At 46.6% G+C, this 27,252-nt stretch overlaps 1 protein-coding gene and 1 long non-coding RNA gene across 3 annotated transcripts in view; one reads left to right on the top strand and one right to left on the bottom strand.

Annotated features, from left to right (window-relative positions):
* CD101 (CD101 molecule) overlaps positions 1-18,095 on the top strand; it is a 41,712-nt gene extending 23,617 nt beyond the window's left edge. The window contains exons 7-10 of one of the 2 annotated variants that reach the window (XR_014844381.1): positions 2,186-2,596; positions 7,088-7,483; positions 14,818-15,741; positions 17,004-18,095. Coding sequence is in view for 1 of the 2 variants with exons in the window: in XM_001927700.7 (XP_001927735.3) it covers positions 2,186-2,596; positions 7,088-7,483; positions 14,818-15,050 (1,040 nt within the window). In the remaining variant the exon portion in view is untranslated. Of the gene's footprint in view, positions 1-2,185; positions 2,597-7,087; positions 7,484-14,817 lie in introns of both variants that reach the window. The other variant, XM_001927700.7, reaches the window with a different exon arrangement.
* On the bottom strand, positions 7,054-15,974 carry LOC110260337 (uncharacterized). The gene is made up of 2 exons (XR_002343470.2): positions 15,840-15,974; positions 7,054-14,070 (listed from the first exon to the last, which is right to left on the bottom strand). It is a non-coding gene; the product is annotated as an uncharacterized LOC110260337 (long non-coding RNA).
* Positions 18,096-27,252: the final 9,157 nt, after the last annotated feature.

The raw sequence follows: 27,252 nt of genomic DNA, 5'->3' as shown, positions 1-27,252 counted from the left end.
ATCTCCCCTACTGGATAATGTAAATTCCATTAGAATACATTTATCCACTTATTTCGATGTGTTAGTGTATGCGTTAGAGAATTTATGATTGTATTCACCATAATTTACCTCCTCAATTGCTAATAGAGCATAGAAATGAAAATAAGATGCAACCTTTGAAAATTCTGCTGTGCCATGTACCTCTTTCAGGACTTCCATTCTCTTAGAACGGAATGTTCATGAACCTTTGACGTCACTTAGATCTGATGAGCACTAGATAGCAGCATCACTTTGGACCAGGCACTGCATCTATCCAAGCCTAGAGACCCCGTGTATCAATAGCCAATGTGCAGTTTAAAGATGGTGACATGTTTCTGGTACCGTGCCTGACCCATCAAGCAGATGCTCAGACATGGTGGTTGTCATTCTCTCAGCTGCTCAGCAGTATTTCTGGTGATCGTATTGATCTCCTTGATTAATTCATGACTTAATTTACCTGTCTTTTCTGTCGTATTTCAAATTGTTGGTCCAAAACTTTCTTCTTGAAACTTTTTTTAACTTGGTCTCATGACACAAGATTTCCTGGTTTCCTTCAGTACCCTGTCTGCTCTTTCTCATTCTCTTTTGCAGTATTCTCCTCCACTGTTTCATCCCTTGGGTTTCATCCTCAGCTTACTCTCTTCTCATGCTACATAGTCTCGCAAAGTGGGCTTATTCCTACCCAGGGATTCAGGCTATATGCTGACAACTCCCAAATCCATGATCCTGAAAGACTTCTCTTCTGATCTCCAGACTCATCTATGCAGTTGCCTCCAAGACATGTCTACACTCAATATGTCCAAACATAAGTACGCCATTATCCTCCCCCCAAAACTATTCCTCTTACATTGTTCCCTTTGTCCCCACCATCCACCCGTGATCCAGGCAAGAAGCCCAAGTCACCACAACTCTGCCACATTCACATCATGGCCAAACTCCCACAACATGGTGGACAAGGTCCTTTATTATCTGGTACATTTGTGACTTTCCAGCATCCTCTCCTTCCACTTTCCATCTTGAATTTGAACTTCAGTCACGGAGAATTACTTGCAGTTCCCCAAATGCTCTGTGATCTGCTTTGTGTTCAAATTGCTTCTTTTGTGTGGTTTTTCTTAACTCTTCCATCTGATTAACTCCTTCTAACCCTTAAGGCTTAGCTTAGAGGTATCTCCTCCAGGAAGCCTCCCCTCATCCCCATATTTGGGTTAGATGGTCCTTTTGTGTGCTCTGATTGCCACCTCTGCATACCTCTGTCCCACCTGGGTGACACTATCCTATAATCTCTAAGCCTCCGTCCCAGTGCTAGTCTCTTGCTCTAGACTGTAAACCCACTGAGGGGAGGTGTCCGCAGAGCCTGGAATAGTCTGGCACATAGTATAATAGGTGCTCAATAAATATTTGTTGAAGGAAGAGTAAAGGGACTTCCTGGCAGTATCAGGAAGCTAGAAAACTCGAATCAATGACGTTGGCAGGAAGTTAGAGTAAGATTTGGAAGCCAGGTTTTACCCTTCATCTTTCTGACAAAGCAGAAAGCTCTGGGGTTTAAGGATAGTTGACTCCACATGTATACAATGTTCCCACAGTTGAGTGGCTACAAAGAGACATGCGATTTTCATAGCCCACTACGACTTCCTCTCGTTTACCCATGTTTGCAGGCAGATACAACTAGACTTTGGCAAACTGGGAATCCAGGACTCTGGATTGTGAATATACAGACAAAGCATTAAGCGGGCCACTTTCTCTCGACTTGATTTATGAAAAGCTGTAGAAGAGAAGGTGATTATGCCTAAATACTGAAGCATTTCCCTGTGGGAGGGATTGGCTTTGCTGCAGGACACATCCTCCCTACCCCACCCTCCCTATCTCATTCCTCTGGGGCAAGGGTAGGACTAGGACCAGTGGATAGACGTTGGGGAGAGGTGAAATTCAACTTGATACATGAAAGAACTTCTAGTGGTCGTGACTTCCAAAGATGGAATGGGTTCTTTGTCAGTTGGTGAGTTGGTGAGAGGCTGAACCAGCCGTTAGTGGGGCTGCTGAAGAAGGAATTCACGTATCTGATGTGTGTAGGAGGCCTTGCCCAGCTGACCTCTGATGTCCCTTCTCCTTTAAAGTTCTGTTTTCTAGCCAAGCAACAGAAGTAACTGTTACCGTTCTTTTCATTTAGAGAGCAAGCTGAAGGTGAATTCAAGCAGTCAAGTCCACGAGATCTCTATCAACTCCAACACTGACATAGGATGTAGCATCTTATCCCAGTCCACCGGGGACCTTCAGTTGGCTGTTATTTGGTACTTCTCTCCCACCTCCACGGATGCACACTGGTTGAGGATCCTGGAAATGGACCGAACCAATGTTGTAAAATACGGGGATGAATTTCAGACCACACGTAGAAAGCAAAAATTCCACGCCCGGAAAACTTCCAAAGACTTGTTTCAGCTACACATTCTGGATGTGGAAGACGGTGATCAGGGCATCTATTACTGCACTGTGGAGGAATGGCTCCAGACTGCAAACGGCTCTTGGCACAAGCTTGGAGAGAAGACGTCAGGTCCAATGGAATTGAAACTCAGGCCCACAGGTAAAGCTTGCAAATGTATTCTCACGCATCTTTCTGTAGAATTGCCATCTTCTCCTGGGCAGCTGTTCTATGGGGTGATTATGTGAAGAGTCATAGGACTAGTGCTTAGCTACAAAATGACCACAGGACCAGAGCGCCCATCAGAGGAGGCAGGGTCAATTCTGGTGAAGCGGAGAAGCTGGGATGGGAACGAGATCCCTTTGATTGGTTTGCTTCTCAGCCTGGCAGCCTGGCCTCTGCAGCTACCCAGGGCATCGTATCTCCAGATCTCTATAATAACAAGCTGTGTCATTCCAGTGGGGCCCTACTGTAATTTGGCAGAGAAAGAGTAATGCGAAGCATATTTCTCCCACTGTGAACAGAAACTGTACAACTCTATAGGGATGTGTGGAGAAATTGCTTTTCACCATTTGGCTGCCTAAACATAAGGCAAATAAGAGTAGTTAACTGTTGGAATGGCTTACTGAGGGCATCTCCGGCCCCGTAGGAGATCTTTAAAAATGTAATAGAAGTTCCATCCATTTGCATTGGTCTAGGAGTGCTGCGGTCTAAATGTGGGCAGGGTTGATTAGATCTGTCAGCCTTAGTTAGGTCACCTCCGATGTTGATTAAAATTAAATGAATGTCACAGCTAAGGTTCAGGGGACTGGCCGAGAGCCAACAGCACAACGGAAATATGCTAATCTAGTTTGGTGCTTAAAATTCTATTTGCAATGGAACGTCAAAAAAATAAGATGATGGAGTTCCCTGGTGGCACAGCGGGTTAAGAATCTGGCATTGTCACTGCTGTGGGTTGGGTCACTGCTCTGGCATGGGTTTGATCCCTGGCCCAGGAACTTCCTCATGCTGCAGGCGCAGCCAAAAAAGCAATAAATGTAATGAACGTTGCTATGTGTTTGGGCAACTTGGAATCCAGAGATAAATAAGCCAGAGCCTTAAGGAGCCCACAGTCGGTTGGGAGCAGCAGGGGCAAAATGGTAGCTGCGTAAAAGGGTCTCTTCCTGCAGCTCTGGCCCCCCTTCTCCAGGCTCTTTAGGCCCTTCTCCCCACCCCCCTAACCCCATTCCATGCGGGATTCCTCAGGGACCCCTGAGCCCATCTTCCCTCTGACTCTCTGCTCCCTTCAGAACTCCTTCCACATCGCCTTGGTTTCAACTACCACCTGCGATGAAAGAGCTCTCGGTTTGTTGGCGTAGCCCCATCTCCTGCGCACCTTTGGCCTTTCTACCCCGTTGTCTGCCGCACATTTCTGCTTGGCTGCCCCAGAGCTCCCTCACGCTCTCCGTGTCCCAGATCGTCTCTCTGTTCCCCATCACCGGGATGGCGTTTATCCTCTCGGCTGTCCCATGAGACCCACGCACACTTCAGTCGCTGTAGGGGTGGATGGCAGCCCTTTCTCCCAATTGTCCGAGCCACGTCTTGACCGTGTGTGCCTCTCCTTTAAGAAGTACCCCCGCTTCGTAGCTCAAGCCAATGCTTCTCACTCAGAGATGGGGGCCTGGTGTCGTCCATTCTTTTAGTGGGTCAAGAAATGCCTCTCCACAGACATCTCCCCACAGAAATGTCTTTGGAGATGGCCACCAGGCACATGAAAAGATGCTCCACATTGCTGTTATTAGAGAAATGCAAATCAAAACTACAATGAGGTGCCACTTGACACTGGTCAAAGGGGCCATCATTAAAATGTCTACAAATAGCAAATGCTGGAGAGGGTGTGAAGAAAAGGGAACCCTCCCACACTGTTGATGAGGATATAAATTTGTGCAGCCACAATGAAGAATTGTATGGAGGTTCCTTAAAAAAAGTAAAAATCAAGTTACTGTATGAGCCTACAATCCCACACCTGGGCATATATATATCCAGAGAAAACTAATTTGAAAAGATACATGTACCCCAGTGTTCATAGGAGCGCTGTTTACAGTAGGCAAGACATGGAAGCAACCTAAGCATCCACTGACAGGGGAATGGATAAAGAAGATACGTGTGTGTGTGTGCACACACATACTGAAATGTTACTCAGCTGTAAAAAGGAATGAAATAATGCCATTCACAGCAACATGGATGGACCTAGGAATTATCATACTAAGTGAAGTGAAGTCAGACAGAGAAAGACAAATATCATTTGATATTGCTCGTATATGAAACCTAAAAAATGACGTAAATGAGCTTATTTACAAACCAGAAATATTGTAGAAAAAAACTTATGGTTACCAAGGGGGAAAGGCCAGGGAGATAAAATTAAGAGGTTGAGATTAACCTATACACACTACTGTGTAGAAAATAGATAATCAACAGGACCTACTCTACAGCACAGGGAACTATATTCAATATCTTAAAATAACCTATAATAGAAAAAAGTGTTTATGCAATATATATGTATATATATATATATAGTTTTACCAAAAAAACAATATATATATAACTGAATCTCTTTGCTGTACATCAGAAATTAACACAACATTGTAAATTGGCTATACTTCAATTTAAAGAAATAAAAATGGGCAAAGAAGAAAGAACTGCTCAATCTTTTTTGGTGGCATCGCACAGTTTGAGAACATCAGTAACATTCAAATTCTTTTAAAACACTGAAGATGCCAAATAAAGCATTTTTGTGGGCTGGGTGTGGCTGGCTGGGAGGAGCCTGCTGGGCGCCCTGGTGTAGGAAGTGAACTAAGGAAGAGGCCCCCGGGAAAGACACTGAGAAGGACTAGTCAGAACTGTAGGAGGGATGTTTTTTCTGAAATCAAAGAGAGGATTTCAGAAGAAAATGCATTTTGGTGACAGAAACTGCAGAGAGAACAAAACAGCTGGGGAATTGGGCCTTTACTGGGGACCTTGGCCAGAGTAGAGTGAGGGCTTTGGAGGGCTGATTGAAATAAAGTAGGGAGTAATTTGAGGTAAGAAAGCAGAGACAGTACCCTGCAAACTAATATGTTGCATGCTGCTCCCTGAAGGGAATGAGCGAGTAAAGATGGTAACGAAAAGAGAATCCAGGATCAGACAAAGTGGTTTTTTTAAGAAGAGATTAATAGATATGTTTGTGGTAGGGTTGAAAGTATAATGCATACTAGAATTTCTTGATTGTCACTGCTCTAACCTTCCCTCCAAGTCCTCATCTGCTAGTGAGCAGGGGAACATGTTTGAAAAGTAGATGCCACAATCTCTTTAAAACTTAGTCCGATCGTGTAAAGTTCCTTGACGGCGTTCTAACACACGGGTGAACACGTTCAGACTCTCAGACCACCTCCTCTTTCCCTGCATCTACACCAAGGTGACATCCGGGTGTATGGGAGGAGGGTGATTTGCTAAGGAAAAGGGGTAGTGGAGGAATATGCGATTTGAGGGGAGGGCTGGAGTTTTTTTCTCTTTTCTTTTCTTTTTTTTGTCTTTTCTAGGGCCGCTCCCACAGTGTATGGAGGTTCCCAGGCTAGGGGTCAAATCAGAGCTGCAGCCACCGGCCTACGCCAGAGCCACAGAAATGTGGGATCCAAGCCATGTCTGCAACCTACACCACAGCTCACGGCAATGCCGGATTCTTAACCCACTGAGCAAGGCCAGGGATCGAACCCGAAACCTCATGGTTCCTAGTCGGATTCGTTAACCACTGAGCCACGTCAGCAACTCCAAGGGCTAGAGGTTTTGAATGGTCCTTCTGGGTAGCAGCGGGAGAGCTGGCTCAGGGAGAAGTAAGAGCACCCAGCAGGAGCTGGGTGGTTTTCAGTGGCGGGTCCAGCAGGCAAAGGTAGGCTGAGGAAGGGAAGTGGCTGGTTTGAAACAGCAGAGAATGTTCTGGAAAATGTGGAAGGAGGACAGGGGTCAAGGAAAAGTGTTAAAGATGAAGGACCTGATGGCCGAAGATGATCAGATGGCATCTCTTCAATGAGAACTCACAGATGGAGAACCGACGCACAGACACAGAGAACTGACTTGGGGTTGCTGTGAGGGAGGGAAGGACTGGGAGTTTGGGGTTAGCAGATGCAAACCAGTCTATATAGAATGGACAATCAACAAAATCCCATTGCAGAGCACAGGGAACTACATTCAATATCCTGTGATAAACCATATGGAAAAGAATATTTTTAAAAATGTGGGAGTTCTCATTGTGGCACAGTGGAAACGAATCCGACTAGTATCCATGAGGATGAGGGTTTGATCCCTGGCCTCGCTCAGTGGGTCAGGGATGCAGCATTGCTGTGAGCTGTGGTGGAGGTTGCAGATGTGGCTCGGATCCCGTGTTGCTGTGGCTGTGGTGTAGGCTGACAGCTACAACTCCAATTCAGCCCTCAGCCTGGGAACTTCCATGTGCCACAAATGTGCCTCCCCCCAAAAAAGAGTGCATTATATTGCTAGATAGCAAAAATGAAGACAGCATTGTAAATCAACTATATTTCAATTTTAAAAAAATTTTAAAAAGGAGAACTAAATTTTTAGAGGAAGCATCCACTCTAAAGTCTGGATTTCTCTCTAGCTTACTGCCATTTTATTTCCTAGGAAGTGAGATACACATCTCCCAAGTGTCCCAGACAGAAAATGCTACAGAACACAGCCAGGTGGCCATCCACTGCAGCCTGGAGAGTGTCGGCAGCCCAGCCTCCCTGTTCTCTGTGACGTGGTACCGGGAGAGAAGAAACTCTGGAGGCAAAATGCTGGTGCACCTGCAGCACGACGGCTTGCTGGAGTACGGGGAAGAGAGCCTGGGGGGGCGCCTGCACTGCTCCCGCGCATCCCCTACAGACTTTGTCCTGAAGCTTCACCAGGTGGAGATGGAGGATGCCGGGACGTACTGGTGCAGGGTGGCAGAGTGGCGGCTACATGGCGACCCCAGCAAGTGGGTCAACCAGGCCTCGAATGAGTCGCAGCGCATGGTGCTCACGGTGCTGCCTTCAGGTAACTGGGCTTCGTCTGCCATGGCTCATGGTCAGGAGAGTCTTTGTCCCCCCACCCCCACCCCCCATGCTTTCCTGCTCAGCTATGTTTTGCTCTTTTTTCAGGCTGAAAACAATGTACGGATTCCCTAAAGAAAGATGACTTCCCCATTTCTCTCGATAGCACCTCATCTAGACAGACAAGGTCTACATGAGGTTTTGCCGCAGACATTTAAATTTCAGGGGCATCTGACCTCTGCTCCCACTTCCCCTCTTACATCAAAAAAACCATCCACATCGTATCCCTTTGAATAACCAAATAATGTTTGAGGCAGACATCCTTACCTCTTGGCTGATTCTCCAGTCTCAGCCTGCTCATCCGCAGTCGGGGTGGGAATGAGGATTAGGAACAGGGTGGCTTTATATTGGATTTGGTTGTACCCAAATCAGCTCCATCTCAACACCCCCTGAGTCAAAACTCAACCAAACAGAAAAAGCCTTTCTCAGTGAAGACGTGCCAGACCTCTTATCCATGCGCTCAGTGAACTACTGGGTCTTTGATAATGATGGCCATTGGATGGACCTCTCGATGCACCTTGAAAGGTATCAAGGGAAGAAGTGTGCCCCATAGAACTTGTTTACAGGCTCTAGCAAGGAAGGCGGCTACTTTCAACCATTGGGCAAAAGATGACCCTTCTCTGGGTGCGAAGGTCGTCCTTATTCTGCCAAGCACTCCACTTCAGGAAGCATGCAGAACAAGAGGTTGTGACGGAGAAGAGGGCTTCCTTCCAGCCAGTGCAGTGCCAAGCACATAATTTAAGCAACAATTCCTCCAGCTAGACCAGTAAATCTCGCCAGGTGATCAATGATCTGGTAGACAGTATGGCCAGCTCATCCTCTGAGCCACTTCCTCCGGGTGGAGGTGAAGGAGGAGGTGAGGAGGTGAGTGGTCCGTTACACTTACGGTGACAAAAGGTCCCTGGGGAGGCAGATGTGGTCTTGGTGCCCCAAACCAGGAAGAGTAAAAAGGATCAATAAATATAACATCCCTACCACACTAGGTGGCTTTGGGGACACTCTGTAGGAGGGAAAGGGTGCTACTAAAAATGACACCTTCTTAGAGTAGGGACCGTTACATCCTAGTCACAGCGAGGCTTGTAGCGTGGAAGTCAAAGTGATCTAGCTTGTCCGCTGGGGGTCCGTCATTCCCTTCCCCTGTCTATTCTCCAGCAGAATTCTTCTCCCAAGTGTCCAGGCCAAATTTATCTTCCTATCAGCTTTTCTTCCATTTCAACAATTATAGAAAGTCCCCACCCTGAGCATGTTTCATACATGATTCCTCACTGGAATTCCTAGGCTCTGTAGATTCAGCAGTTATTGTAATAGAACAAATAGATAATAACTGTAAAAAGCATATATTCTGTGACTAAAAAGCATATCTCCTCCAAGACAGATGGGATTGTTCACAGCATATATTTATATACTGTTCATCTTTGTGGAATTCTTATAAAACGGGTGTAAGGTTATAAAAAGGTGGACTCTGGAAAGAAAACGTTGAAAACCAAACGGTCTTTGTATTCTTCACAATTGAAGGAGCTTGAAAGCCTGGGCCATGACCACCAGAGGGTTTTCGTTATAAGTGCAGTTAAGTGTTCCCAAGCCAGTCCTTGTAATCTAGCATCTTGCTTCCTCTGCCTGGCTGTTCCTTTCTGGTAGTTGTGGAGACAGTGTGGGAGGATGAAAACATCCCAGGGTTTGGAAGTGGACAAGCCAAGGCTCAAATTGCAGCTCTATCATCTCCGTCCGAGCTGTGAAATCACACCTTGATGATTTGGCTTTCTCATAAAGTGAGGGTCATGATACAAATGCATGTAACGTATTTAGCACAGTTCCTGACATATTGTAAGTGCTCAACAAATGTTAAGTCCTTCCCCCCATGCTTCAAAACATGCTACACACACAGACACAGACACACACACACACACAAACACACACCTATTTATGTGAAAAAATCATTTAATTTGTTCAACAAATAACTATATGAGGTTCTAAGGACACACAGAAAATGTATTACAGTGTCTGTTCCTGCAGAGCTCAGAGTCTGGTGGAAGAGGTAAAAAGTCCAGCGTGATACGTGTCATAAAAGACAATCTCAGGATACTGAGGAAGGGGCAGAAGCAGGGCTGGGATGAAGGGTGATCTGGGAAGGTGCCCAGGGTATGGGACCCGTAAAAAGGAAGACGCATACTTCAAGAAAAGGAAGGTTATGCAAGATGATCAGAGGAACCGTGGCGGGATGGCAGGAGAGGATGCTAGTGAGACGGAGAGCGTGTGGATCTCAAATGGGTCTTGGGCACGGAGCAAGGGCAGGTGAGCCTGGTCGTGGAAGTGACAGTGTCACTGCACGAGCTCACGCGGAGGAGTGACACATCAGGTTTGCATTTTAGTAAGCTCCCCCTGGGAGCAGTGTTTGAAATGAATTGAAAGGGAGGCAGGCACAGAGTCGGGAGAACTATTTGAAATTGATTGAAGGGACCCAGGAGAGAGAAGAATGAAGGCCTGGATTAAGGCAGTGCCCAGAAGGGCTCAGAGAAAGACAGGCATTCTGTGTTGGATGTAGCCTTCAGGATTTGGAGACTGACTAGGTGTATGTGGGGGTGAATGAACAGAAGAAGAGAATCAAGGATGAATGGCAGGTTTCTGGCATTGGTGGATAGTGGGGACATTCACTAAATGAGGTAATATAAAAGGAAGGTCTGAAGGGGAAGATGAGTTCCATTTTGAATAAGCTGGGCTGGAATTGAGTTCGGAGTATTGGTAAGTTATCCAGGGTTGTCTATCCAAGAGGCTTCAGGACTTCCAAATGGGATCTCTGCCAGAGTTATAAATGAGAAGTCATCAACTTATAGCATCTAATGATGCCCAAGGATGGACCCCTGAGATACACCGCCATTTATCAGGGGACAGCAGAAGAGGAACCTGAGAAGGAGAACAGAAGGAGTGGCCTAGAAATAGGAGGAGGACCGGGGTGTGGTGGTATCATAGCAACCAAAGGCCGGGAGAGCATCAAGAGGGCGAGAGAGCCAACAGACTCAACTAGTGCAAAGAGGCCAATTAAGATAAAAGTGGGGAGCTATCCTTTGGGTTTAACAATACAGGGCAATTACAGGAAAGCAGTGAGAAAAGTTCGACTGCAATGAGAGAGTGGACACATGAAATCCAGGTTACGCTTTCGAGAGCTTTGATGTAAGGGGAAAGAGGGAAGATAAGAACAGATGGCAAGAGGTGCTGTGAAGCTTGGCTTTGTTCTGTTCTGGCTTGAAGATGGTAGGGACTTGAGCACGTTTACATTCTAGAGGGAAAAGAGCCAGTGGAGAGAAAGAAGAGGAAGATTAGAAGAGAAAGATGTGACTGACATCTTGAATGAACTTTTTACCTCCTGATTGGAAGGCTCCTTCATGTTACCTGCCCCCGATCAACACCTACTAATCCTTCCCCCACCGACTTAACTGCTGCTTTCTCAGTGACTTAGTCTCTTCATACCTGTCTAACATCCATCACCAGGCAAAAGTGGTGAGTGTCTTGTTCTCAGCATCAGCACAGTGCCTGGCACATGGAACATGCTCAAATATTCACTGAATTACAGTGTAATTGCCCTCCCGAGAAGGGCCAGCTCTATGTCTTGACAAAATCCAGGTCAGATATAATAGGCTCTCAGTTCTCACTTCTCAAAGGGTTTCCCGCCACCTCTATTCGACAACCCCAGGTTGGGTTAGTTTAGGGCTACGTCATAGGACTGTGAAGCATGTGGCTCATGCGAAGGCAGAAAAGTTGAGAGATATTTCCTTGGCAGAATTTACCTTGCGTTGTCTTTGCTCTCTTGCTTCCTTAGCTATGACTGAGCCAAAGCAGAGGTCCTGGCTATTTGAGTCTTTTAAAATCTCATTCTAGAGAATTCTCTGTGATTAATTAATAGGCAAGGTTATAAAGCTGTTAGGGTGCGGAATTAGTTGTCGTAATACGGTCTTTGTTACTAATTCCCAGCTTGTATTTGGATACGGATGTAATTAGAAAGTAGATCCTCGAAGGAGATATGGACCCCATCACACTAACATCTCTGGAGAGAACACGCCATTTGTCGACGCACCCCGGTGCCTCAACAAGGCCTGGCGCATAGCACGCAGCTCAGCAAATGCCTGAGGAATAAGTGCGTCTTCAATGGAGTTGAAACCAGTGGTGCCAGGGGTTCATTTATTCTGGGATGCACTTGTGTCCGGTTCCCTAACCCTGCTTTCATTTCTTGGCAGGAACCACCCCTCCCACATGGCCATACCTGGCACCGTCAGTTGCCCAAGTGTGGGTGGGGGTTGGAGGGGGTGGTAGTTGGTACTCCCCCCCAACATCCTCTACCTTCTTCTAAAGTCAGTGTTTCTATGGAAATATCAGAAGGGGGTGCTCCTTGTGATGTGTTTGGCTGTGGGAGGAAGCAAGTGACAAACTAAACCTTGTGATGAAGGGCTCTCATTACGGTTTTGGCTCTGCCTTCCAAGCCTTGTATTTTGAGCACTGGGCACTTCCTCGATTGATTCAAAATGCCAGACCTTAATGGTTTTGATTGTCCTTAATGCTAATCCAGATAGGGGGAGAGGCAGATGGTGGGAATGGCGACTGTGGGATCCAGAGCAAACACTGCCCCTCCCGGGAGAGGTCATTCAGAAGCACTGGAGCTGACAGTTTCTAGCTGTGGGCCAGTTCAGCACCGCGCCGCATGAAGGGCGCACTTTGTCACCCTTTGATGGCAGATTGCTCTAAGTGGAGCAGCCTCCTCCCCATTTAGGTAGTCATGCCCTCTGGCAGTCCCTTCCCGCTACAGGTTAGAGTCTTTGTGGCAGAAAATCTACCTCCTCTGTACTGGCCCCATCTCCCCATCCTCTCTCCATCACCCTAGCAACGGGGACCCGTGGGTGCCTCGGACTCTTACCTCCCAGTTCTCTGCTTCCCATGACGGCGATAGGAAGCCAGAGCCTCCTAAGTAATCATTCGACTCTCAGCTGAATGTCACCTTGCCCCGAGGCAGAGAGATCAGAGATTTAAGGCTGAGACTTGGGCTCTGGAAGAACTCGGCCAAGCCTTCACCCTGCTGAGGAATCAGCAGGTCCAGCCCTGCTTTCTGCCTGGTCTCCTGGGGAAACGTTGCCTGTGGTTTTCCTAACCTTCTCAGTAGCATTCTAGCTGATATTTATTCTTTGCTGGAACTCAGCATGTGCGCTAGGCACTGTTTAATGCTTCATTAGGCATTATCTCTTCATGACTCTAGAAATTATTATCTGTATTTGATGGACAAGGAAACTAACGATTAGAGAGGATGAGAAACTTGTCCAAAGTCCGTCATGGTAAGTGGAAGAGCCAGAACTTGAACCCAGCTCTCTTTGAGACACAGCAGGTGCTGAATCCCTATTCTGTACACTAGCAGCGTGAGGGAAGGCCAGAATTCTTACCCACCGGTCTCTATAGCACCAGCCTCCTTGAGCATAGCTTTCAAACATATTCAGATAAGGCCTGGGAGAACTACTGGAGTCGAGCGGGGCCTTGGAGAGTAGGGTCAGGTAGGATGTGGAGAGGATGTGAGAAAGAATGAAAAATCTAGCCCACTTTTTCAAAACAAAAACCATACAAAGAAAAGAAAATAAACCAAAAACAAACTTAGGGTGGAGAATCTAAATGAGATCAGAGAAAATCCAGGCAACAAACCCCTGTCGCTCCTTTTGCCAGCCCTGTTCTGAGCCACCAGCCCAAGGCTCAGTGCCAGCCTTTATTCTGGGTAACACGATGGCAAGCACCTCTGGGTTCCTGTGTGTGCAAATCACTCATGCAATTGATCCATTCTTTGGTTTCCATGGATGACCTATGAACAAAGTGCTGCACAGAGGAAGAAGATGCCCAAGACATAGGCCCTCTCCTCCAGGAGTTGATAATGCAGGGCCCAGGTTTAGATTCTTTGACTTCCAACACGGATGTTCTGCAAGGTGCAGAAGGCATCAGCAGTGCCAGAAACGGAATTCGGGCGACACGAGGTTGGCACATGGACCTCCAAACCTGTTATCTTCATGTCTAAGCCTCCTGTCATCCCACGACTCCTGTAGCTGAACCTCTGAAGAAGAAACTGCTTACGTCATTACAATTTTCCTATAAAAGCACAGCTCCTTATTCGCCTCAGATTTTTCAGAACCGCCCTGATTTCCAAATATCCTGTCATCAATAAATGTAGCCAGAAGAGTACATTTAGCAGTTGATGTCGTTTAAAGCATCTAGAGACCGTAAATCCCTGTCCTTCTACTGGTAACTCCAGATGCTGCTTCCTGGAGCCTGTGGTGTGTGCGGCCCCCTCCCCTTTGCTTCCCCGGCTGTGTGGCCAGGAACCACTCGGGAGCCCTAGTGCGTGCTCTCCTGTCTGTGTGCGGAGAGCGCTTCCCTGTGGATTGCAGCTGCCAAGGGCTTCAGCATGCTTTTTATAGTAGCCCAGACGTTGCCCATGTGGTTGCAGTCCATCGATCGGGTTTAATTCAGATCAGCAAACTGGTCAAGCACAGGTGCTGGGCACTGCAGGGGCTATAGAAACAAAGGACACCATCAGACATCCGCAAGTCACTGTGATGACAGAGACGCTTAAAAGGGAGTGAAAGAGGTCTAAACAAAGGCGTGTGTGAGAAGAGGATAGAAAGAGGCAAAAAACTGTGCCTGAGGCAAGGTAGGAAGGCCAGTGTGCTGGGGAACGAGACCAGCAGGACCCAGAGGCAACAGGGAGAGAAGCGGGGGAGGGACTGAGTGGGCTGGTTCCCCGGGGGGGCGGCGCAAGACCAATGTGGAAATTCGGGAAGGGATGGTGCTTCTTCCATGTACATGCTGCTGCTGCTGCTGCTGGGTGTGTGTGTGTGTGTGTGTCAGAAGCAGCAGAGGGAATAACTCAGTTAAAAATTCAGGACTGGCAACAGAGTTGGGAACGAGGGTTGAATTATAGATATCTTTTCTGGGGAGAGAAGATTAAAGGAGAGGTTTTCTTTTTTGTTTTGTTTTTCTTCCTGGCTGTTAGTTTTAAGTAGGTCATCTGAACCTCGGGTGGGTGGAAATTGCTGGGCGAGGGGGAGTCAGGCTGGGAGAGGCCAGCCAGGCGCGGGCTCCTCCCCGGCGCCCTTTCCTTTGCTCCTCACGTGTGATTTAAGGGGCCCACTGCTGTTGGGCTCCGTTATTTTTGCATATATTTGCCTGTAACAATAAATCCCAGAAGCGTGTATAATTGATGAGTACAAATAAGCTGGAGACTAATTATTCTCTTTATGTCCCTCCTTTTTGTTGCAGCACCCACATTGCCTTCCAGGATCTGCTCGTCGGCCCCTTTCCTCTATTTCCTATTCATCCTCCCCTTCCTGATGCTCCTCCTTCTGCTCCTCTCCCTCCTCTGCCTGTACCGCAAGGCCAAGAAGGTGTCCGCTCTGCGTCTAAATGCACAGAAAGAAAAGGCCCTCTGGGTGCCCTTGAAAGGGGCTGGAGGCAGGACCCCACACGGGATGGCAGAGGATGAAGCCTGTTAAATCCCGAGAGATGCCGGCAGCCCCACGGAAAGTGTGCGGGCTCTGGAATGGGACTGACCAGCCTGTGAGCGCCCTCTGGCTCTGTCCTTCTTGGAGCCTGTGGCCTGAGGCAAGTGACCCAGGGCTCAGCGGGAATGTTTCCGGAGCGCGTTTGTGGTGCCAAGCCCTGTTCCATGTCTCTTTGCCTGTCACCTCAGCTACCCCTTGCATCCCCCTAAGGAGCGAGGAGCTGGCACCTCACCCCGTTTACACTGTCACATCTCCCCCTCTATAAGATCTCACGGAACCCCTCGCACAGCCACTGGGGGTTCAGTGAGCTCTCAGGGCAGAGTCCAGGGCGAGCCTGCCCTCTGTCCTCCTCCTAGGTCACCGATTCCCAGAAGAACCCCCGGTGGTCTGGCCACACTGGCTCTAGGGGACCTTGTGCCTTCAGATAAGAGGCGGAGGAAAGGCCCTGATGTCAGCACTTGGGAATCTGCCCTTCATTGACGTCCAGTCTGCCTCCCGCCACTGGACTCTGACTTCCTTGGAGGCAAAAACCTCCCTTTCTCTCCCGCCGCATCTCCATTCCATCTCTAAATGCCGCTCCAGAGCGAGCCCTGCATGGCAGGTGCTTGATCAATATTGGTTCTTTATTTTTATTTTTTGTCTTTTTTTGAGGGCCATACCCCAGACACATAGACATTCCCAGGCTAGGGGTCTAATGGGAGCTACAGCTGTCAGCCTACACGACAGCCACAGCAACACCAGATTCTTAACCCACGAAGCGAGGCCAGGGATCAAACCTACCTCCTCATGGATCCTAGTTGGGTTCATTACTGCTGAGCCATGACGGGAACACCCAATATTGGTTCTTGAATGAAGTGGTGAAGCATTTTGTAGCCTGAGTTTCTTTCTTTCTTCTTCTTCTTTTCTCCATAAGACTTGTTAAGTCCTTGCCAAGGAAAAACTTTCTTGAAAACATGTTGCCACAGCACTCCGGTCAGCTCCCTAAGGCCTCACATGTCCCGTTCCTACCCCCACCGGAGATCCAGCTGGCTCCTGTTCTTCTTGGCCAAGGCCTTCTTTTCCCTGACATGACAGCACTGGGCCACAGGAAAGGGTGCTGTGGGAGTTATCTGAGAGCTGAGGGATCAACAGTGCCACCGTCCCATCCCTCTCTGGCAGGGGCTAGGCTTCCAGGAGGAAGAATGGGTCAAATCCGGTTCCCAGGCTCCTCTGTTTTCAGCCAGGCAGAGTCAGGGCCGGGGGTGGGGAGTGTCACGGTTGAAGGCTTTTATCAGCTGTCCCCTGGGAGATAACAATTGTCCCCACCGGGCCTGAGGTCCCCTCACCTTTGTTTCAAAACTCCTTGGGCTTGGTTGTGGCTAGAATTGGAAATCAATCACTGCCGTCAAACAGACTTGAGAAAACACATCTATTTATTATCTATGTGACCAACAGGGTTGCGTTAACCCTCCGTAATTTGCATTTCCAAGGAGAGCAATTTATTTTTAATTATTTTATCAGGCGCACACACGTCCTCTCCAAACATAATTAGTTCCTTTGCAAGGGGATTATTGGTGGCTGTGAGAACTCCCACTGCACACCTGCTAGTTCCTTAAATTCATTTCCCTTCGCAGCCTTGTTTGAAATACTCCAAATGTTTTCTCAAGCAGGTCAGTGCATTCATGCTTCTATCTCAGGTAAGGCAGTGTATTTTTCCGAAAACAAAGCTCATGTTAAGACTTCTTAGAAAGTATGATACTCCCTGTTTTCCCCAGAAACCTGTGTTTTAACAGGATGTTGAAGGGAAAGAGAGTGGAATTGAGCCCCATCAGAGAATCAATAGATTCTGCTGTTGCCCCCAGCCACTGTTCTCCCTTTTTGCCTGGATATTGCCTTTCAGCTCTTTTTTTTTTTTTTTTTTTTTGGCTTTTTAGGGCCGCACCTGTGGCATATGGAGGTTCCCAGGCTAGGGGTCCAATCCGAGCCACAGCTGCCAGCCTACACCACAGCCACGGTAACTCTGGATTCAATCTGCATCAGTGACCTACACCACAGCTAAAGGCAACACCAGATCCTTAACCCACTGAGCGAGGCCAGGGATCAAACCCACATCCTCGTGGATGCTCGTCCAGTTCATTAACCGCTGAGCCACTGTGGGTACTCCCGCCTTTCACCGCTTAGCTCAAACACCGGTTTTTCACATTTGGACTCAGCACAGAGATGGCACAGAACTGATGCTGAAATATCCCCCCTGCTCCACCCCAAGCAGAGCATGGCTTTGATTCCTCCCCAGGCAGCACGTCCTGTGTGTCTGGCATGGGGATGCGTGCGAGCAGATGCAGCTCCACGCACCTGGGACCATCTTGTTTGTTGCGGATGCTCTGCTTTCATTAATAGGAACTGGAGCCCATTGGATTCGCTAAGAAGTCACATCACACTGATTGACGCATAGTAGTTTCTAAGTACCTAAAACCCCAGGGTCTCTTTATCTTTCTGAGCTTCTTTAGAATAAAAAAAATTTTTTTCCAATTCAGACATTTTACATGACACCCCTTCTCTCTCTGACTGTGCTCCTGATCATGTTAGTTTTCCAGACTTCACAGAGAACTTTACTTTTCAGTCATTGGTTTCAACTTTTCTTTTCTCCATTACCACCTGGTTTTGCTTTCAGCTCCTTGTGTTAGTAATCTTCCTTGGCAACAGGACAAACCTCTCTCTCGGGAGCTGGCTATAAAAGCCCACAGGCCAAAGGCAGCCCACCACCTGTTTTTTAAGTGCAATTTGTTGGAATCTAGGATCTCCCATTTGTCTACCTATTATCTATGGCTGCTGTCATGATACAATGGCTGAGTTGAATAGTTGCCACAACTGTATAACCTGCAAAACCTAAAATGTTTACCCCCTGGCCCTTCACAGGACAAGTGTGCCACTCCCTGCTCTCTCTCAGTGACTAGTGTTTTGTCTTAATCATGTCTTATGTTCCTGGGAAACTTGATTTGACCTGTTACATCCATATGTTTATATCCGATGACTTTAATAAATAATCTTAGGCTCTCCAGACTGGTGTCAAGTTCAAGGAATCCTAAAATGTGACTCGTCTCTACCAAACTGTCACTAAAGATGAGAAGCTCATCACCCCAATGTATTCCCCACCATCCCGATGAGTTGCAGGATGAAATGACAGAGAAGAATAAGGTGTGAATATGCTCCCATCATTGTTTTCCGTCTGTTGAGACATGTACAGGAACAACTAGTCTTTGGCAGAAGATGAATGTGGCTCGCAGAAAGTCATGTGCCATAATAATTTCTCGCTATGGTACACTAGTTGTTCTTCGTCTCAGAGATTCACAGCAGCTCCATGCAAAAGGGGTTACTATTTCCTGTCCTGCAGGACTGGAAGAAACTGAAGCTCAGAGAGGTTGGGTTTTTCCAAGATCACCCAGCCACCTGCAGAAGAGTAAGAGCTCAAAATTAGGTCTGCTGACAACAAGTCCAGAACTCTTTTAGTAAACATTGTGCTTAAATCCATTGCTAGTGGAAAAATCTGGTGATGGTGGTATCTGCCTCATATGGTTGTTACGAGGGTCAAAACAGATACTTAGATGAAGATAAGTGTTAAACCATTTCAAGTCATAAATGAAAGTCATCATGACCCAAGTCTGTCCAGACCTTACCTGTCTGTGCACAAACATGAAATTAAATCAACAATAACAATCCAAATTGTACTGGCTTTTGCCCCAGGCTTACTCAGAGTCTTGGTCATCTATAAAATGTTCTTCAACCATTTCCGGGGCTTCCCTAGGATACTGGGGATTCCTATGAGCTCACAAACTAGTCCCCTCCCGCATGGCTTCCTGCTGCTCTGCTCGGATCTATGGGCTCCCACTGCAGTGGTGATGCTGGAGCCCATGAGATGCCAAAACTGGATGGTGGTAAGCAAGGGAAAGTGCCCAACACTCATTCTGTCTTTGCTTTGTACTCTGTTTGGATCACGAACAAATCCAAAATCGCTTGTGTCTCCAATCTCTAAAGATTCTCTTGTGAAGACAACTCCTTTATCTTTGGCTCAATATCTCCTTTCACCAGAGTCCAGACACAGCCAGTCGGAAACCAGTTTGGGAGACAGACTTTATGTTCCCCATTCCCCTTTCTCAGCTCCCAGGAACCTCGGTGACATCTCCATCCCAGGCCTCCTGCTCCTGCAGGTGGGTCTTGCAAACGGTGCTTGTGGGCACCTCCCCCTCATCAAACAGGTCCAGAGAAGTCTGTATTCCCTGTAGGCTCGGCTTGGGTTTCTATTATGCTGGCTATTAATTTTTTACCCTCTAATGTGGTAAAGTGCTGTGAGCGTTGAGAAATCAGAGACAGTTTCACAAAGGAGATGTCATTTAAACTTTAAAATGTCAGAAAATATTTTGACAGGAGAAGCTGGAATAAACAGTAGTCTGGGGACAGAGGTAGCTCCATATAAAGCATAATATGCAGAAGAGCTTTGGTTTGATTTACGCATCAGATTTCTGGAGGCGAGCAATGGGAGATAAACATGGAAATGTAGTTAACGAGAACTACGGGTGGTGTGGGGCAGGAAGAGAGATCACAAACATGTAAGAATCTGGACTTTCTAGGAGTTCCCGTCATGGTGCAGTAGTTAACGAATCCGGCTAGGGACCATGAAGTTGCAGGTTCGATCCCTGGCCTTGCTCAGTGGCTTAAGGATCTGGTGTTGCCATGAGCTGTGGTGTAGGTTGCAGAGGCAGCTCGGATCCTGCGTTGCTGTGGCTCTGGCGTAGGCCTATGGCTACAGCTCCGATTCGACCCCTAACCTGGGAACCTCCATGTGCCGCAGGGGTGGCCCAAGAAATGGCAAAAAGACACACACACAAAAAAAGAATCTGGACTTTCTTTGGTGGACAGGATGAACCACTGAATGTTATCTAGTAGGGAAAGAACAGTTGACCTTCAGGAGAACTGAAAAAGCAGCAGCACTGATGATGGATAAGGGTTGGGGTGAGGGCTTTTGTTGTACTAAGGCAAAGCCAGGTAGCCATCCTCAGCAAACTATCTCTGCTTTCCTAAGTTGCACAATGGAGATCAAATCAATTCTGTGAGGTTTTGAGAACAAAGTAGAATTATCAGAAACTTTCTAGTATTATATCAAGCTCATAGAGGTAGCCAATATGTATCTGTTAAATACAATGACACATATTATGAGATTCTTCTTCTGTTTAATATGTATTTGTTAACTGAAATTTCCTCCTGAGAAGCATAGAATTAACTTACTTTACGTTTATCTTTTTGATACTTGCTTTTATGTTTAAGTTACTTGTTAGACATTTGGTGTTGCTGGGAATTACCTTGGTGGCTCAATTGTTAATGAATCCAACTAGGATCCATGAGGTTGCGGGCTGGATCCCTGGCTTTGCTCAGTGGGTTAAGGATCTGGCATTGCTGTGAGCTGTGCTGTAGGTTGCAGACTCGACTCAGATCCCACGTTGCTATGGCTCCAGCTCGATCCCTAACCTGGGAACTTCTTTATGCTGCAGGTGTGGCCCTAAAAAGAAAAAAAAAATAGGAATTTGGAGTTCTTCCATGTCATCTCTGAATCCAAGGCTTCTTCTGCACCAGCCCTGAGTGCCACATCGAGATGTTTTGACTGGAAACATTTTTATTACGTTAAACCATTTGCTGAGATGGAGACCCACACAGGATAAGGAATTGTTAATAATTTCATGTGTGGTAAATAACCAGTAAATGGAAACACAAATTCATTATGGCTAAAATTGAAGAGACTGACACTATCAAAAGCTTGTAGGAATTTGGAGCCACTGGAATTCAGTACATTGCTGAGGGTAATGTGAATCTGTTCAACTATTTTGTGAAATAGTTTGGTAGTTTCTAATAAAAAGTAAATATACACTGACCCTATGACCTATCAATTCCACTCCTTGCATTCAGCCACTGCAAAGGATGGAATGCCTGTGTGCACCAAAGGATGTACACAAGAATATTTATAGCTTTATTCATCCTTGCTAAAAGCTGGAAACAAACCCATTGTCTATCAATAGGCAAGTGGATAAATTGCAGTTTATATATACCATGGAATAGGGTACAGTGAAAAAAATGAGCTGCTGACATTCATGACAATATGGATGAGCCTCACAGTATTGTTGAGTGAAAGAATCCAGATACAAAAGGATATGTACTAGGGGATTCTACTTATTTGAAGTTCAAGAGTGAGCAAAACGAATCTATGGTGACAGAAGTCAGAATAATGATTTCCTCTGGCAGGGGCAGTATTGATGGGAGGTGGCATGAAGGAAACTTCTAAAGCAACTGAAATGCTTTTTATCTTTAATTAGATGGTAGTTCCAGGAGTGTAGGCATATGTAAAAATTCACTGAGCTGTCTTAAGATTGAGTACTTCACTGTATGTAAATAACTGAACTTAATAATACATAGCTTAATAAGTATACAAATATTATAATAATACATAACTTAATAAGCAGCTTACTTATGTAAATAATTCAAACCTGAGTATTTTTAAAAAGCATCTTTCTTTCAAAAAGTGTTTGAGAACCAGCCAAGTAACCAACACAGAGAGAGGGATTTCATCTCTGTTTTTTCTTTTTGTGGCGGCACCTGTGGCATATGGACATTCCCAGGTTATGCCACAGCCAGGGCAACACCAGATCTGAGCCGACCTTGCCGCAACACCAGATCCTTAACCCACGGAGCCAGGCCAGGGACTGAACCCGCATTCTCACAGAGACAACGTCGTGTCCTTAACCTGCCGAGGCACAATGGGAACTCAGAGAGGGATTTTAATATACAAGAGAAATAAGATTTCTTTATTCCACAAGTCACTTCACATATTTAACAGGTGCCAAGACATACACGAGGAGGTAGGCATGCAGAAATAACTGACACCACCCATTTCCTCAAAGAGGAAAGGAGTTACAGAATCATGAGGATTGGATCTTTGTGACAAACCTGTGAAGAAACTACAATCCAGGAAAAAACAGTTAAGTCCCATGCCTCGGGTCACTGAGCATGTGGGAACATTGCCTCCATCCCCCGTCACAGGGTGTCCGCTCCCTCTAGGACAGGTTCTACCATCTCACCATGAGCAAAGAGCCGTATGCACAAGGTAACAAGAGGGTCATCGGAACAGAAAATAATGCCAGGTGCTGGGTTTGTCACATGCTCTCTAGGTGCCTGTTGGCCCTACGAAGGAGAGAAGGATTTGGACTGGAGGTGCAGGGAACTGCTTTGCATTCTGTGCCCTAGTTTCCACAGATTTCCAGTCAGCTCAATGCATGTTGATTGAATGGCGACTCTGTGCTGCCTTACGATGCTATGCACATAGACAGTCAAGAGCATGTTTTTGTTATAGTCTCCCATGACCGAAGGCAGAGGCTCTGAGTTCTTAAGTTTGTCTTTAGGGAATCTGTGTGTTGTTTAATAGTCTGTCTGACAGCAGCTCTTTGTACCATCTTACCGGCAGCAGGAAATTGTTTGAAGATTCTTCTGTTCTTGATACCCAAGATATGACCAGCTCAATAAAAGGATGTGAGTGTCAGAATGGTCCTTCTTCCCTGTGTGTGGGCCTTAAAACTGACAAATGGGGGAGTTCCTGTTGTGGTGCAGCGGAAATGAATCCCACTAGTATCCATAAGGATGCGGGTTTGATCCCTGGCGTCACTCAGTGGGTTGGGGATCCCGCATTGCCCTGAGCTGTGGTGTAGGTCGCAGATGCGGCTCAGATCCCGTTGCAGTAGCTGAGGTGGAGGCCGGCAGCTATAGCTCTGATTTGACTCCTAGCCTGGGAATTTCCATATGCTGTGGATGTGGGCTTAAAAAGAAAAAAAAAATTGACAAATGGGAATGCGTGCGTAAGAAGCATCACTATTGCAGCAAAAAAAAAAAAAAAAAAATTTTTTTTGAGCGGTGTTACAGAGGTGGCTGTGGGCTTGGCCTTGGCTTCCATATTGAGTAAGGGTTACTGGCTGTATTTAGCGTCAGCTCCTAACACACGTCTAAATTCTTCGCGTGACTGAAGGAGGGTATTCAGTGTCGCATGAAGTATACATCATTCAAATGCAGTAAATCAGGAGAGGTCCCACCTGGCAACAGAAGGCTAAATGGTAATTGAGATATTTAGTAACACTTCCACACAAAAGAAATAGTCAACAGATACCTCCTCACAAGGAGTAAGCTGCAGGGAGATAAAATTGAGGCCCCTAACTACTCCCTCTTAGGATCTTCCAGTTTGCCTTTTTGGTCTTTTTAGACTCTATGCTCGGTGAACCCTTCTGGTCATTTCGTAGTCAGAAATATGAGCTCTGGATTTAGATGTTAGGGTCAAATCCTAATGACATTACTCACTGGCTGTGTAATCTTTGGCAGTTAATCTCTTTGCCTCCCTTCCTTCATCTGTAAAATGGAAGGAATATCCATTACTTCATAGACTTGGTTGTAAGGGTTAAATGAGATATGCATGTGAAGAAATGAGAACTCGGAAATGTTAGATAGCAGCATTATCGTCACTGACAAGCCGACCATTTTAATCCTTTCTGCTCCTGAACCGGAAATGAGTACCTGCAATTTGCTTCTCCTAATTTTTAGCACACTAGTGGAGAGATGGGGTATGGGAAGGAAATGCAAGCATGAGCTTTGCTACAAAATGGGACCACTGCCCGGGTCCACAGTTCAAGGGGCTAATTTAGGGAAAGGTACGTGTAAAGTTTCAGGAAAGCATCCGGATATCAAGGTAATGTGGACAGGGGGGCATTTAGATAAAATTGTCTGAGTGCTTTGCAGTTAAATGAGAAGCCAGCGTGGTTTAATCCAGGAGTTCCAAGTGAAGATATATAAATATATGGGAATTAATGGGAAATGAAATCACCAGAGACTCCTATCCTGAGGTACTTTATACCTGTATTAATTAGCTAATTCAATTTACATGTAGATTTGAGTGCAAATGGCACATTGAGAAAACAAATGTTGTGGCAGGTAGCAAAGAATTAGCCTGGGGATTTGTGTTAGTCTGCTCGGGTTGCCATAACAAAATACCATAAACTGGGTGGCTTAAACAATGGAAATTTATTTTCTCACAGTTCTGGAGGCTGGGAAGTCCCAGATCAAGATGCCAGCTGATTGGCGAGGGCCCTCTTCCTGGCTCGTAGACTGCCGACTTCTCACTGTCCTCACCTGACACGGAGAGAGAGAGAGGAGGGAGAAAGAAAAGGCAGGAGACACAGGCAGAGAGAAAAGCTCTGGTCGTGAGGACACTCATGCCATCTGAGGGCCCCATCCTCCTGACCTCATCTAAACCTAATTACATTCCAATGGCCCCACCTCCAAATACCATCACATGGGAAAACAGAGCCTCATCATATGAACTGGCGGGGGGGGGGGGGGGGGGACACAATTCAGTCCATAGAAGAAGTGACAGTGTAATGAATGAGTCAAACTGTCGTTTGCCCTGTACCTGGGCTCTTCATGCCTGTTTACAGGATTCAGATGGAGTAAGTTCTTTGAGCACTACAGGTTTGGTCTTTTTTTGGTGCACAAACACCCATTTGAGTAGGGTGTACAACTTAAAAGCAAAACCACTCAAGTATGCAGAATTTCCCCACCTACCACTTAACTGTGCTTTAGCTCTTCCACCAGAAACAGGTGATTACTGGAGTGGCAGAAATGTGTCAACATGAAAAAAGTCTAAGGATGAAGAGGGATTGCTTAACGCAGCGCTCTGGGTGGGAATACAAAGAACCTGGAAAGGCATCCTCTACGGCCAGTCATGAGTATGGCTTTGGTCTCTCCTGGACCCCAGGAGAAGTGCTGAGAGTTGGAAGGAGGGGTCAGAGGGGAAAACAGGTGAAAAAGAGGAATGGGAGAGAAGAAATGGATAATTACCACATATGAGTGAGAAAGCAGAAATAAAAGCCACAAACCACAGAAAGAAGAACCTCTCAGCCCCCGCCCCACTCAGGCTCTTCTCTGGGGCTCAGGTGGGTCTCGCTGATGCCCTGCACCAGGTGCCAGCAGCTTCTGAAGGAAGAAGGCTGCAAGCTTGCAGGACAAAACCTTTCCAATGCCAGGGGAGGCAGCAAGCCCCATGGCATGGAGGGTGAGGCTGGCCATCTCTCCAGAAGAGCTGAGCAAGTGAGTTGCGGTGACTATGTGTGGAAACAGGTCTGCCAACCTAGAGTAAGTGGAAGTCAGTCCAGGAAAGGGTGGGTGAGAAAGTACTAAAGGAGAACTGAAGAGCTCGGGGGAGCTGGCTCTTTTGAAGGGGCTGTCCTGGGCTACCCAGGAAGGCTGCCTCAGATCTTCATCAAAAGAGTTAATAACTATTCTTCTTCTCATCGTTGGACCTTTGCAAATCCCTCCCTTAGAACTTCCTAGCCTTCATTCAAATGTGTCTAAAGCTCCAGAGAGGACCAAGAGGGAGAGGAAGAGAGTGGTAGGTTAGATAAGAAGTGAGAAGTAACAGAGGCTCTGAGGCAAATTCATGAGGCAGGAGATAGTGTGACTGAATCTATCACTAGCCCAGCGCAAGGCAAGAGCTGGCGACGTCCTAAAGAACCACATCCCCCTGTGGCTTCTCGGCTGCTTCCTGTGCTGCTCACCAAGGGAAAAAAATGGCCAGGTTGACCTCACTTCCTTTTCTGCTAGGCTTTGCAGGCTGGGACATCAAGGGACAGCCATAGATACAGCATGCATGAGCTGCAGCGAGGCATGAATGAGATCTCGCACCTGACTGAAGGACCAGCCCCGAAGCCTGAGGACTAAGGTGCTGACCTGGAGGAGCTCTCTCCAGGTGGTGCTAATGGGTCTGCCTTGGTCAGCATTTTTCCTGGCAACGTGGGCGAAGCCAAATCAAGCAGGCTTGACGAGTGTTCATCTGACACAGAGTCAGGAGCTAGTCCTAATAAGTCAGGTGACAGGAACAAGATTCAAAGAGATCTAGACAGGTTGAAATGATGGAACCAGACTACCGAGCTGAGAGTGAGAATCCATAGGGCAGTGCAAGCAATTAGATGCACCAGGTAAGGGAGACTTGAGTTCACGTGTGAGAGATGAAAGCACTGGTTTCGGGTGATTGCGCGCTTGATAGAAATGACGAGCATGGCCTATTTGTGAGAAAAGGGAGAGAGAAAAAAATTTGCAGCTCTACATTTCATACATGAAGGCATATCCAAAATAAAGGAGATAATTATCCCATAGTACTCATATTGAATCCTATTTGAGATGCCTCAAATTAAGCAAACATTCTTTGAAAAATGCTGGTGAGGGGGTCTGGCAAGAAGTCATTGAAGCCGTTGGAGCAGTTTCTCTGAGGAATGAGAAGACATGTGGAGTGTGGAGAGGACGAGACAGGCATCTTCAAATATTTGAAAGTGACATTGAAAAGAATTAAGTGTATGGTGCGTAGCTCCAGATGACAAGTGGAACTTTCAGACAGAAAGACAGATTTCCACTCCATGTGTATTAGAATTAATTGACATTTGAGATACCCAAATAGAGAACTTGCTGTGACCAGATGTGTCTATGCTGAATCCACTAGGGATGACGTGGAAGAGGCTGGGGTGGGGGACACACCAGGTGACTTTAGGGTCTGTTCCACTCTGTGGTTTAATTTATTTCTCTTAAAAGGTATGTCTTGCATTTTGGTGCACCAGGTATACAGAGTGGTGAGCAAGACAGAAACTACTCCCTTGGCATCTGTGGATGTAATTGATGGAGGAGACAGACAATCAACAGGCAAGGAGACGACTTCCTGGAAACTACATGTTATGTGGAGAGTAAACAGGGTGCTGAGATAGAGAATGATCAGGAAGGCCCTTCGTAGACCAAGGGGTCCAGGAAAGTCTCACTGAGGGGATACTTAAGTGAGACCTAGAGACTGAGGCGTCGGGCTTTTAAAAAACCAGGGACGGCAGCTCAGGGTGTCACAATGCCAGATCCTTAACCGAGCAAGGCCCGGGATCAAACCCACATCTTCATGGAGACTACATCAGGTCCTTGACCCACTGAGCCATAATGGGAGCAACTCGTGAGTTTTTAAGACTGCTTTAGTACTGAAAATTACTGGAAAACAGAGGCTGTTCTGTTCCAACCCCTGGGTTAATGCAGAAGGGAAATGTAGGGAGAACTAGATGGAATTCTGCTAGATTTTCCTCCGTCTCTAAGAGCTGAGCCTCTAGGG

The sequence above is a fragment of the Sus scrofa genome, chromosome 4 (genome assembly GCF_054392235.1).
Source record: "Sus scrofa isolate SSC_HxYL_T2T_F1_AM1 chromosome 4, Sscrofa_HxYL_maternal_Yorkshire_Landrace_v2.0, whole genome shotgun sequence".
In the NCBI taxonomy this organism is placed as follows: Eukaryota; Metazoa; Chordata; class Mammalia; order Artiodactyla; family Suidae; genus Sus; species Sus scrofa.
This window is presented reverse-complemented; position numbering and strand designations above follow the sequence as displayed.